This window comes from Typopeltis vanoorti, chromosome 26, assembly GCF_054136105.1.
Source record: "Typopeltis vanoorti isolate ZY-2024b chromosome 26, IOZ_Tvanoo_1.0, whole genome shotgun sequence".
NCBI classification, from domain to species: Eukaryota; Metazoa; Arthropoda; class Arachnida; order Uropygi; family Thelyphonidae; genus Typopeltis; species Typopeltis vanoorti.
The window spans coordinates 23,939,959-23,953,536 of NC_143574.1; the positions used below are offsets into that span (position 1 = coordinate 23,939,959).

Below are 13,578 nucleotides of genomic sequence, written 5' to 3' on the forward strand. Positions count from 1 at the left end.
TTAAGTATTTTTTAACACTTCCCATGCATTATCGATATTCTTCCCAGCAATCACTACCATTCCGCTCATAATTTCCTGCTTTGTATTATATAAAGAAAGCTGTGAAGCACACGTTCACAATCCTAACCTCAACAAAAACGATTGCCTTAACCTTTCAGTTAACAGTTTTAGTTAAGTTATCCAATATACTATTCATCACTCGTGTTTCATAAAATTTGTAATTATTTAAATTTGAAATTATTTTTATTTCTTGATATCTAATAATATAGATGCAGTTATCCTGCTGCATAATAGCTCATATAATGCCACATGCTTTCGATTGAATTGTCGTTTGTTTTTATGTTTACCTCTTCTACTGTAATGCAAATAGCTATGAAACATAGCTAAAAATTCTATAAAACTAAATAATAAATTAACGTAAGTGGCACTTGTATTTATTTCTTGTTATTCTAAAGGAAAATATAAAAGTAAATATACACTCCCCTCCCCCCATGCATATTGCTCAATCAGCAAATTCATTTCCTGCTGAGATCAGATAATTGAGGGATTGCTGTATTAATAATATTATTATGTAAAACTGCATATAAGGAATTGGCAGAGAATATTATTTTAAGGCAACTTAATGAAGATACTGCAGAGAAAACAATAACTATTCTGAAGAGAGTTTTGTTTTTCCAACTGGAAGTGACATCATGCTTTACAAGGAAACATGTTTGTTTTATATGAAAAACTTTAAAAAAAATTGTAACTGACTGCTTGATATGATGGGGAAAAAAAAAAAGAAAAAAGAAAAAAAAAGAAGAAGAAACTCCATAAATATTAAGTGAACAAGATGCTGCTCACCAAAGGATTTTGCAATCAGAGAAAGCTTTTTTCCCCTCTCAAATGTCAGTTAAAACATGAATAATCCTGTAATTCATTAACTATAATTTGACATTTTATTTTCACTTGCCTTAACAATTGTCAAGTCTTCTAATGCTTTGCAAACTAGTCAATGGGTTTCATGAAATTTTCATAACAGACTGGGTACCAATAGCACAGTGTGATTTCTTTCTGCCATAATGCAAAAGAAATTATGCGTAAAAAAATTTCATCATCAACATTATCATCAAATACCTGCCATGTACCCTCAGAGGGTGTACAGGATATGATAGTACTACATGAAAAAACGTTTCAAGGGTTTCATCTCATCTTCCTTTCCCTTTTATTAATCATCGGACCTCAAACCATTCACAGGATAAGGTGGTCAGCCCTATAACCCAGTGTCCTGGAGTGCTGAATTCACAAGGCCGGTTTGTCTGCTTTGCGGGATGAAAAACCCCAGGATAAACTGGGGGGGACCCTACTGTCCACGCCCAAGACTGGCTAACTTGGCTATGACTGAGGAAGATCCTTCAGCTCCTCACGTCACCAACAGGAATTGAACCTAATTTCAAGGGTTTATAATTCTTAATTTGATTGAAAGGAAGTAAGCTGCAAACAGTTTGGGTAAACACCAGCTTCTGTTAGAAACAGACTATATACAGGATGTGAAATTACATTTTTTTTTTCACAGTTTGTTATGTTCAACTCGCTCGCTCCCCCACTCCACAGCGAATGATCAAAGTACAATAATGTGAAGAGGCTTCTAAGTGCTACTTTCTTTTGTTTGCTTATGAGAAAGTTATTATGCAAAAAATATTTTTTTCTTTTTCTTTTTTTGAATTGAAGATACAAACTGAAAGTTTCAGTAATTATATTTTAATTTAGCAATAATATGACACAGCATTGATTAGTCCCACAATTGATGCATTCAAGCAATGCACACAGAGCATTACTTCAAGTTAACAAACTATCAAATCATTGAACAAAAACTGCTTTCCCGTTGTGATCGAATAAATGAAAGATTACTAGAAATAATGAATTTAAAAAATTCAGCAAATTCCTTAACACAAGTACACAATCTTAAAATCTCTCACTAAAATTGCTACTCTATTCAGCTTAGGAATAAACAGTATTATTTGCACATACAGGTTATCATATTACTGCAAAGCAGTTTGCAGAGCCTTGATGTGAAGAAGAAAGCACATAGAACACCTAATTTTTTTAGTTTGATGTGTTTCATGTTAACTTTTTACAGGAATATCATTCATGTTTTAAAGCGATATCATATAGAGTAGAAAAGACTAGCATATATTTATCAACCCAAATACAGACAGTCCTCAACTTATGATGGGGTTCTATTACAATGCTGCTGCCCCCACCTCATTGTAAACCAACATGGTCAAAAGTTGAAAATCCTTATATATTATATAAATCATAAGGATATATTACCAATCAACATGCATGAATGGTTTGTTTATATGTGAAAGCATACCTTGTTATATTTTTTTAAACTAAGTTTACTATTTTTTATAGTAAAATAATACTATGTACAAATTATAACATAAAATTACTGTACTGTATAATTATAAATAATGAGTAAAAAATGAATATAAAAATAAATGTTTTGCAAGTAAAATTGCTTTAGGATGCTATCCAACCAAACATGGTTATAATACCCAAACAATAACAAAGATGTGGGCGCCAAGCAGTAATGTGCTAAGCCAATGTTATTGAATGGCAGATAGCACGGTCATTATTAAACTTTAACTAAATGTCATTGGGGGTGCTTAAGGGTCAAAGCTGTATAACTGAGAGGAGACCTCCACATAGCCTTTAAAGGAATGTGGAAAACCGACCAGGGCTTCTGACCTAATGTCCAATCCTCACCTTCTCGTGGTGCACCCTGTTGGGTATCTACTTTGATACTGAACGAACGAGGATGGGCTGGCAATTTGGGATTTAGCCGACCAAATTGTATTCTTATTGGTTAAACCAAAATAAAAAATGATAGTACAACATGACAAAATTTCATGCCGGCTGGGGCGTCGCCCGGTTAAACAAGGCCCCCGTTGTTTTCGCCAGGGAACCAGGGCGAACAGCGAAAAGTCAGCTACTGGAACAAATCTGAAAACAAACCCCAACTCAACATCACCAGAGTTAAAGATCGGTACTATCAACGTAAGAAGCCTGAATGGCAAAGAAATGGAGCTAGCTGAGGAATTAGATAAGTACCAGATCGACATAATAGGGGTGACTGAAACAAAAAAGACCAAAACTGGTGAGATCTTTCTGAGCAATAAATAAAAAATGTTATATTCAGGCAATAACAATCAAGGAAAAGAAGGAGTAGCCATAGTATTCAACACAAAATACGAGGCTAATCTTCTTGAATGGCAGTCAGTCTCAAGTAGAGTAATGTGGGCAAATATGAGAATGGGGAACTGGACAATGATACTTATTTGTGCCTATGGTCCCACAGAAGGTTCTACTAAGGTAGAAGTGGAGGAATTTTTTGAGGCTTTAGAAAAAGCAACTGACACAATGAAAAAGGAAAAGTTGGTCCTTGTTGGGGATCTAAATAGTAGAGTAGGAAATGATTGTGAGACATACAAAAATATTTTGGGAAAATTTGGAGAAAAGAGCAAAGCTAATAATAATGGCAAATATCTGTTGGATTTCTGCTCAGGACATGGACTGGTTATTACTAACACCATGTTCCAACATAAAAATGTGCACAAATTCACATGGAGAGAAGAGGCTAGGAATAAGAAAAGTCTCATTGACTATGTTATTGTTGATAGTGATGTTTTCTCCCTGGTGCAGGACACCAGAGTGTACAGAGGATTTGAAATTGGAAGTGATCACTATTTAGTCTTGAGCAGGATAAAATTGAATTTCATATTGAAAAGAATAACATGTAAGAAAGTTTTAAAGCGAATAAAAGTTGAGCAGCTCTCAGATGTAAACTGTAGACTAAAATACAGAAATATTATTGAAAAGAAAATGAAAGAGTTTGAGAACAGGAATCAAACCTTGGAGATTCAGTGGCAAACTCTGAAGGAAACATTGATTGATTCTGCCAGAAAGGCATGTGGTGAGGTTATGTGCAAAGATAAAAAAATCAGAACTCCCTGGTGGACACAGGAAGTTAAAGAGGCAGTGAAGGAAAAAAAGAAAGCATATCAAAAGTTCCTGGCAAATAAGTCAGCTTTTACTCTTACAGAATACAGAGAAAAAGAAAATAAGAAAGCTAAACAGTGTGTAAAACTAGCTAAACAAAAGTCATGGGAGGACTTTGGCAAGAATATAGAAAATAAATATCAAGAAGGTGGCAAAATATTCTGGAGGTTGTTGAAGAAGCTTAGGAATTTAGGAAAGAGTGCTGTAAAACGAATTAGAGATGATAAAGGTGAAATGAAAACAGGAGAAAAAGATATCCTTGAAGTATGGAGTAATTACTTTGAAAAACTGCTAAATGAAACAAGCAGTGATGACAGCACAGTGATAAAAAACACTGACCAGGCATGCAGTCAGGAATACATATCCATACTTGAAGTAGAAAAAGCCATCAAAGGCTTGAAATGTGGAAAGGCAGCAGGAGTAGATGATATTCGACCAGAAATGCTGAAGTATGGTGGTATAAGAGTCTTACAGTGGCTGCACTGCATAGTTCAGAAAGCCTGGACAGAGGGACGAATTCCCGATGATTGGAGTAGAGCTCTCATAGTACCCATATATAAAAAGGGAAATAAAACTGAATGTGAGAATTACAGAGGTATTTCCCTACTGAGTGTTCCTGGCAAAATCTATGCAAGTATACTTGAGAAACGGTTGAGAAGAATTGTGGAAGAAAAGCTTGGTGAAGAACAAGCTGGATTCAGGCCAAATAGAGGCTGTCAGGATCAGATCTTCACTTTACGACAAATAGTCGAGAAAGCATGGGAATATAACAAAGATCTGTATTTAAGTTTTGTCGATTTGGAAAAGGCATATGACAAGGTGCCAAGAGAGAAGCTATTCAATACGCTGCAGTTATATGGTGTCAATGGGGCATTATATCAAGCAATACTTAGTCTTTATTTGAGTTGTGAGTCAGCAGTTAGAATTGAAGGAAGTACAGGAAGATGGTTTAATGTTAAATCTGGTGTGAGACAAGGATGTACATTATCCCCTCTGTTATTCATTATCTATATGGATCACATTATGAAGGAATGTGGTATTAAACCTGATATCAAAATTGGAGATGTTAATGTCAGCTCTTTGCTTTATGCGGATGATGTTATACTTCTAAATAAATCCACTACAAGTCTGCAAGATTCTCTGACTAAATTGAATAGCTGTTGTAATAGATATGGTATGAAGGTCAGCAATAAAAAGACAAAGACAATGAAAATAGGCAGAATCATTGAAAATGTCAACTGTGTTGTGAATGGAGAACCTGTGGAACAAGTAAAACATTTCAGCTACTTAGGCACAATTTTTACTGAAGATGGTAAACTAAATATAGAAATAGACAACAGAATCAGCAAAGAATCAGTGGGAAGTCAATTGAATAAATTCATATGGAATAAAAAAGAAATTAGTCGGAACACTAAATTAGCTGTATACAAGACTGTGTTCAAACCAATTTTAACTTATGGATCTGAGAGCTGGGTCAGAAGTAAAACACTTGACCAAAGACTAGAGACCCCAGATATGAGAGTCCTGAGAAAGATTAGAGGCGTGAACAGATGGCATCAATGGCAATATCATATTAAAAATGAGGATATTAGGAAAGAACTTGACATTGTCAGCATCCAGGAATGCGTTAGCAGAGCTAATCTCAGATGGTATGGTCACTTAAATAGAATGGGAGAGGAAAGATTAGCAAAACAAGTGTTCTCTGCCAGGTTGGCAGGAAAACGACCCAGAGGAAGACCAAGATATAGGTGGATTGATACGGTACAAAGTGCCTTAGACGATAGAAATATAAGATCTGATAATGTTGGAGTCTTGACAAGTAACAGACTGATTTGGAGGAAAATTGTAGATAGGAAGTTAGTAATGATGTAATTTTTTCATGTAGTACTGTCATATCCTGTACACCCCTTGAGGGTACATGGCAGGAATTTGATGATGATGATGATGATGATGAACTAAATGTCAGGAGTCAAAAATAAAAAAAAAATAAAAATAATAACACAACTGATGTAATGGCCATCATAAATCACACATGTATTAAGTCAAGGACAGACTGTAATGGCATATGATAAGCCTTAAAAGCAGTCAAAGAACCCATAAACCAACTTAACATCTATAAAAATAGTGGAATAAACTTTTGCAAGTTTAGATTACAACCAAATGAAACACACATATCCTCAGCTATGAAGAATCACAAAAGAACAAGACTAGTATTAGTAAAAAAGAAACTTGACAAACACAACATAATGTCTCTATAGTGGTAGAGTATTTTTTTAAAAACAACTCTGGTCATTTTTAAAAATACATTATTTTTTAAATAATATATTTTTCTAGTGAAAATATATATTATTTTCACTAGAAAAAAACTTCAGGTTTACTAATTAAGTGCATACACAGTAATCCTGTTTTATATGTTTATACAAGGGTGGTCTGAAAAGTTTTCAGCCTAACAATGAAAAAATGAATTTATAATTTCAAAATTATTTTTATTTTTCAACATAATCTCCCTTAACACTAATACATTTATTCCAGCGATGCTCCAGCACCATTATCCCGTCCCTGTAGTGGTTCTCAGTAAGATTTGCAAAAATACCACTCTACAGCTGCAATGACCTCTTGATTTGAAGAAAAACGCTGAACAGAGAGGAAGAGTTTTAGTTTTGGGAAGAGATAGAAGTCAGAGGGAGCCAAATCTGGGGAATAGGGTAGATGTTCCAACAATTCATAGTGCAGATCCCTTAATTTTCCCATTGCCAAAACATCTTCGTGGGCAGGTGCATTGTCCTCATGAAAGATGATCTTTTTCTTCTGCAAACCAGGTATTTTCTCATGAATTTTTTCATCGTCTGGTTAAAATATCAGAATATTCCTCAGTTATTGTTTTATCCTTTTCAAGATAACTAATAAACAAAATGCCTTTAGCATCCCAAAACACTGATGCCATGACTTTTCCTGCTGATGGAACCGACTTTATCTTCCTTGGCGCTGAACAGCTGCCTTCTGTCCACTGTTTTGACTGCTGTTTGGATTCTAGTGTGTAATGGTGAATCCAAGTCTCATCCATAGTAATAAATCGACACACAAAATCAGTTTTATTCTTGTTAAAACGCTCCAAGCACTGCTCAGAGATTTTCATGAGGCTGTGTTTTTGATCTGTTGCGAGCAAGTGCAGCACCCATCTTGCGCAAAGCATTTTCACTTGCAAAATATATCCTATATGTTCTTTTGAATCTACATGGTCTCAGCAATTTCATGTACTTTGACTTGCCGGTCATCCAATACCATATCGTGCACTTGATCAATGATTTCTGGTGTTGCTACACTTTTTGGATGTCCTTCATGTGGATCATCTTCAAGGATGGTATAGCCACGTTTAAACATGGCAACCCATTTCTTAATTGTAGAAAACAAAGGAGAAAAGTGCCTTTTCTCTTTTATGAACTTCAAATGAATTTCTTTTGGAGTTAAACCTTCTTTTACAAAGAATTTTATAATCGCATGATACTCAATTTCAACCATTTAAAGGGATACAGACAACACTTTTGCTTCAGACAGCTGTATAAAACAAACTACTTGATAGAATGACTTGCAATTTCACATGGATGTTTATGACAGATGTACCAACTTAAAAAAACAAAAATCTTGCCGATAGTGTTGCCATCTATGGTCAAGGCCAAGAACTTTTCAGACCATCCTCATAAGTATCACAGCTTTGATACCATGATACAGAAAAAGCCTGTAATTTTTTTATTTAGTGTATTTAGGCTTTTAATTATCACTCAGTTCTACAAACAGTATTCTGAATTTTTAAGTTGGTATGGCAATACATTAAAGTCTTACAAGATTTCTCTACACAACACCCATTATAAATAATAAATTTTGATAATGCGTTCCCAACAGTAATCAAAACATTACGCATACTTTAAAACATAATAACAAAAAATAATCTACTCTATACTATAAAATGATAAACTGAAATTGGCAACAGATGTGATGTCGGCTTGAAACGGATGTAGGCTGTAATGTTTTGAAACTCAGGGGCTACCCTGAGTGTTGAGTCTTCAAAATTCGAGTCATCGGAATTCAAGGAGAACTGGCCTACCAGTCCGGGAACACGGGGGGTTGGGTGCTGTAGGCATCAGGGGGTGGAGCCCCCTAGTAAATATACAATTTGAGAAGTTGTTGGCTATCTATGAATGTCCAAAAAAATAAAAGAAAAGAGGGGTTTAATTTTTTTTTTTTTTTCAAAGTAATATTTATTAATACTAGATATTTAATGTTTAACTGATTTTTTTTTCTTAATGTATAGACTCTCTCTTCCTTTAATTACCAACATGTGCATGTGTGGATGATTTAATATGCACATCAATAAAAATAAAATCCACTTACTCTGTGATTCTAAAACTTCTATTTTGGATTCCAGCTCATATATTTCTTTTTGTGCAACATCCTTTTCTTCATTTGACTGTCTCAACTAGGAAGAAAAAATATTTTTCAAGTATAGATATGATGTTTATGTTAAGATGACCATTTATGTCATCTTAATATAAACATTTATGTTAAGTGACCATTTATGTTAATGGTCACTTAACGTTTGAACATTTATGTTAAGTGACCCAGATAGATGCAAATTTAATTTCAGATGTTTGCAGGTCACATCCACAGTTCTCTTTGATATTAATGGAATATAGAGGTAGTATGGCAATGAGCAAATAATGTGACAATACAAGTCTGACTATTCAGCTACAGAAGGTATAGATTTATTCTGATACTAAATTCAAAAAATAGTATTAAAAATCAATATCAACATATATAAACACTGGTTTTCAGAAAGATTCACTTAACAGTCAAACTCAGAATATTGGGAGGCGACCTCCACAAGCCTCCGGATCGTCCAATCCTCACCTCCCATTAGTACAAGAGAGCAGTCTAGGTATATAGTAGCAAGTGGTTAGCAGATCTGATCTCCAACCAACATGCTGTAGGTCTTAATCAAACTGTGGGAATAGATGTTTTGTGAATGTGTTTAGGTGGAAATAAATTTCATTGCCCAGAAGAAATAGAGTTCATTTTCAGTGCCACTAGGAAATGAAAAGGCTCTACAGTAGGAATCAGATTTTCTAGCCATTAACACACAAATACTAATGTACCACAGGCTACTAACTTTTGTGGGTGAATTTAATTAAAAAGATGAACAAACAAGAAAAAATATAAATGAATAAATAAGAAAACAAGAAGAAAACAAACTGGACTGCAAAATTTAGAACTAAGACAGCCAGAATGCATTCTACATTGGCATAAACCACACAAATATAAACGTGTAATATAAAACATAATGCTACTCACAAGCATAATTCAGTTAAACAAGGCCCCTGAAGTTTTCCACATGGAACAGGGTTGATAGTTAAAGTCAGTTCTGAACCAATCTCAAAATATAGAGAACTGAAGAAAGGCACCATCAATGAAAGAAACATCACTGGTCAAGGAGTAGAGCTAGAGAGGATTTACAGGAATACCATGTCAATATATTTGGTGATACAGAAGCAAAGAAGACAAAAATAAATGAGATACTTCTAAATAAGTAGTGCAAAACATGTGTTTTGTAATTAAATGCATTTGTTACATGTGTACAAAAATTCAGATGGATGAATGACACTAACCTGACATGTGCTTGCATATCTTGCTAAATGCACCTGAAAATGGTTGCAGGCAGTAGTCCGATCTAGATTGGAGAAGGTGGACGATGCTATTTGATAGCTATGCGTTACATGATATGACAGTAGAAAGTACTATAGTGAAGAAATGGCCAAATTGTTGAGGCTTCAATTTCATGTACATAAAAAAAGCAATCAAGAATAACCATTAGATGCCATGCAGGAAACAGATGATGAGAAAAATCTTGATGTTAATATTACGGTGGAAATGGATGGGTATCAGCATGTGTTAATGAAATGTGTAGGAAAAACAGAAATGCCTTTAACATGATCAATGATTTCCAGTCTCAACACTAGAATATTTGAAAATAATGGAAAAGAAGATTAGTATTAATAGAGTGGTGTACAAGATTTTGGAGGGACTGATTAGTGCATGGATTAAGGAATGGGACAATATGAATATGGAGGATAGTATGGTTTTGCTATGAAGCATATGTGATTGTAATCTACTCTGATTTTATAAAAAATCAAAAAATTAGTTGAATTAAAAAAAAAAAGGATACACCATGATACTTCAATTTATTGGATAAATTGGAGCAAATGGATAATGGATAATAAGTTAGCAGCATGAAGATGAGTGATTGACTTATACAAGTATCAGAAAATAGTGCAATGAGGAGTGGAATACAGGAGGGAATGATAGTGTACCACAGAGTTCTATTCCTAGGCTGCTGTTCAATTTGTATATGAATGATATTGGGCACATCTGATGATGCTAAACTGGAAAATGGAAAATGCGAAATGATTCTGATACTTAGTCCCTGAAGGTGGATTTGATGTGTGGACAAATGATAATAAGAGGAAATTTGTTGTTGTAAATATAATGCATATATTCTGTTAAATTTGTATTACATTGAAGGGATTAGTGGTGGTATAATATGCTCTCTTATACTTGTTAACATTATTCTTCTAGCTTGTTTGTTTTTCTTAAGAGAAGATGAGAGGGGACAATGTGGAGGATCTCACTTTCCACAAGAAAAAATCCTACCACCACATAACACTGGCCAACACACACCTCTAGCTAAAGAACCTCAAGAAATGACGTTCAGGCAGTACATAAATATGGCAATTTAATGCAAAGAATAAAGCCTCCGTAGCTCAGTTAGCATGGACAAAGCCCTTTGGTTGGAAAGACCTGGGTTCAATTCCTGTCCATGACGTGAGGAAGCTCTATCTGGTCTCTTCTGACTAAAGGTGAGTTAGCCTGTCTCATACAGAGGTAGGGTTTTATTATTTTTTATATCTATAAACTCAGGTTTTTCATCCCCCATAACAGGAAAACCATCCCCGTGAACACATGGATTTACAGCCATGAATACTTACAATAATATGCGGAAGAGATAGGGTCCTCACATGTCGTAATGCCTATAGTTAACCTCCTAGATAGGAGATGGCACTTGAATGGGGAGAAATGCAAAGATTATGCAATGTTGAAAATAGTGATAAGAAAGTTATAGTTTCTCTTTACAGGACCCTGTTATGACCACATTTAAGAATGCTATACTAAAATTTGGTCAACTGAGTTTCGGAGAAAATTTACATTTTCACCGATGGAGCTTACAGAGAAGTGTGATCAGAATTGTGAGTTAAAGCATGACTACAATGAATCTCAATTCAATGAAAGTGACTAAATATTTAACACAGTTTATTACTCCATGTAGAAACTAATTCCTATAATATTAGGATATCAAGTTGACCAACAGCTATCAAAGTATTAGTGCTGTATAATAGTGATTTCTTTGCAAGGAATCTTGCAAAGAAATCACTCATTCAGATTCTAACATACTAAACTACACAGACAAAGAGAAATACCTGCACATCAGCTGAAATCAAAGTGAAACTTCTTCACATATGTATAAAATGACATTAATTTTATGTACCATGTATTTTAATCTATTGTGATCATACCAAGATCAAGTTAGAGAATGTCTTAAAAGAGGAAATTGTTAATATTATTTAAGCCTCACTTTAGCTGTATAGAATGATTGTGCCAGATAGATATTATAGTAACAATTCTTAGAAGGTATACAACTACACGTGTCCAGTGAAACGCCGGAGGCAGTAGCTTATGCGGAAGGTACGTCAACACAAATTCCGTGAATGCAAGAGTATAACAGCAAAGGGGAAAGCAAGGATGAACCCAAGGGGAGAAAAGATATAGGTCGTGTGCAAAGGAGGACTCTGAAAAAAGGGGGGGGCTCAAACAAAGAATATAAGGGAATAAGCGTCGTATCGGCTCTCTCTTTTGTCTATTCATTTTCCTGGTTTGGAAGTTAGTCGGTGGTTCAAGTAAGTGGGATGAAGCGTCAGTGCTATGATGTCAGACGGTGAGTTTTCCTGAGAATACTGCAGGATTCCATGCAGAGCTGAAGGTGAGATTTCCAGCCATAGCAGAATCGAGCTCTTGCAGAGAAATCCCATCGTGTCCATGATTGGCAGTAATTATGAAGATAGCATAGCCCCTATGCTGGCATAAGTACAGCCAATAAACAAGAGGTAACCAGACACACACGTGGTGCTGAAAGATGTCGGTAAAAGTTCGGTAAAGTAGAATTACTCTATTTTGTGTTTAGAATTCCTTAGAAGAGAGAAAATTATTTGTGAATGTAAATCGTGAACATTATTCTAAAGAACTTTGTGGACAGACCTTAATTAAATAGTTAAAACCCCTTTTGGAATAAGAAGGATTGTTTGGAAGAAGTCTTTTGTGCTGTATGTGATTGACTTAACATAATGAGATTAGGATTGTAGATTTATAGAAACGGAGTAACATTAGAATGTTTGTCATGTCATCTTATGAATAGCTTGCAGAGGAGAATTTTAGCTTAACATGCCATTTGCAATCTATCCCAAAAAAGAGTAATTCTACTTTACCGAACTTTTACTGACGTCTTTCAGCACCACGTGTGCATCTGGTGCTGAAAGTCGTTGATTGTTACTGTGTTTTACATGCTATATAACCTTTAGTTTGATTTAGAGTATGTTAAATCTCTTAACTCGAGCTTACTTACTTAGCATTGAGACAACAATTGAATGTATGAATTTCTTTAGTGTATTTTGCTTTGATATTCCATAAACATGTTTTATTTACCCAAACCCAAGTCATGCCTGACTACGATTCCAATTTACCACTTATAAAAATAGAACCTATTTTGGCAGGAAAGAATTAGAATGTGTATATAATTTAGATTTAGGTTATGACTGCAGTCTGAATCTATACGACCATGTTAAAAATAAATCAATGTGTAAGAATGCCTCAGAATCTAGTATTGTCTCCCTGAGCAAAGATCTTTTTTGCTATAGGATACTGGCTGGCACAGCATAATATAAATTTGCCAGTATCCGAAGAGGAAACAATCCTAGATGTAAGTATATTAGGCCTGATATCTGAAGAAGTAGATTAGCGATTGAAAGATAGAATAGGAAGATATAAATCAGTAAAATATAGAAAAAGCAACGATGTAACAGATATAATACTCACGTAGCAAAATATATGGCAAGTCAACAGGATATGTGGCTATGACATGCTTATTCATGTTTTATGCATACTCACACAAGCAAGTAGATAATTTTCTGTACACTCATAACTTAATGCAAAGATGACTTTGGAAATAATAAAAGGAAGATTCTACTAGCTTTTTTTTAGAAGTGGGGGGGGGGGTAATTTTTTTTTGAATATTTTTTGATATTCTTTGACTTTAAATTTGCTCTGATTAAAAAACAATCAGGGAAAAAAAAAGTAACAAAGTATGGGACAGTCCATGAAACCAACTAAACTGAATTAATTTCATTGTATCTTGCTTATTTTATTTGTTCAAGC

General features: G+C 34.7%; 1 protein-coding gene across 3 annotated transcripts in view; it reads right to left on the bottom strand.

Moving 5' to 3' along the window:
* The window catches only part of LOC150092414 (golgin subfamily A member 2-like), a 380,033-nt gene that overhangs the window by 189,244 nt on the left and 177,211 nt on the right, over positions 1 to 13,578 (bottom strand). For all 3 annotated transcript variants that reach the window (XM_090415174.1, XM_090415173.1, XM_090415175.1), the window contains exon 12: positions 8,434 to 8,518. In XM_090415174.1, the coding sequence (XP_090271300.1) occupies positions 8,434 to 8,518 (85 nt within the window). The remainder of the gene's footprint in view (positions 1 to 8,433; positions 8,519 to 13,578) is intronic.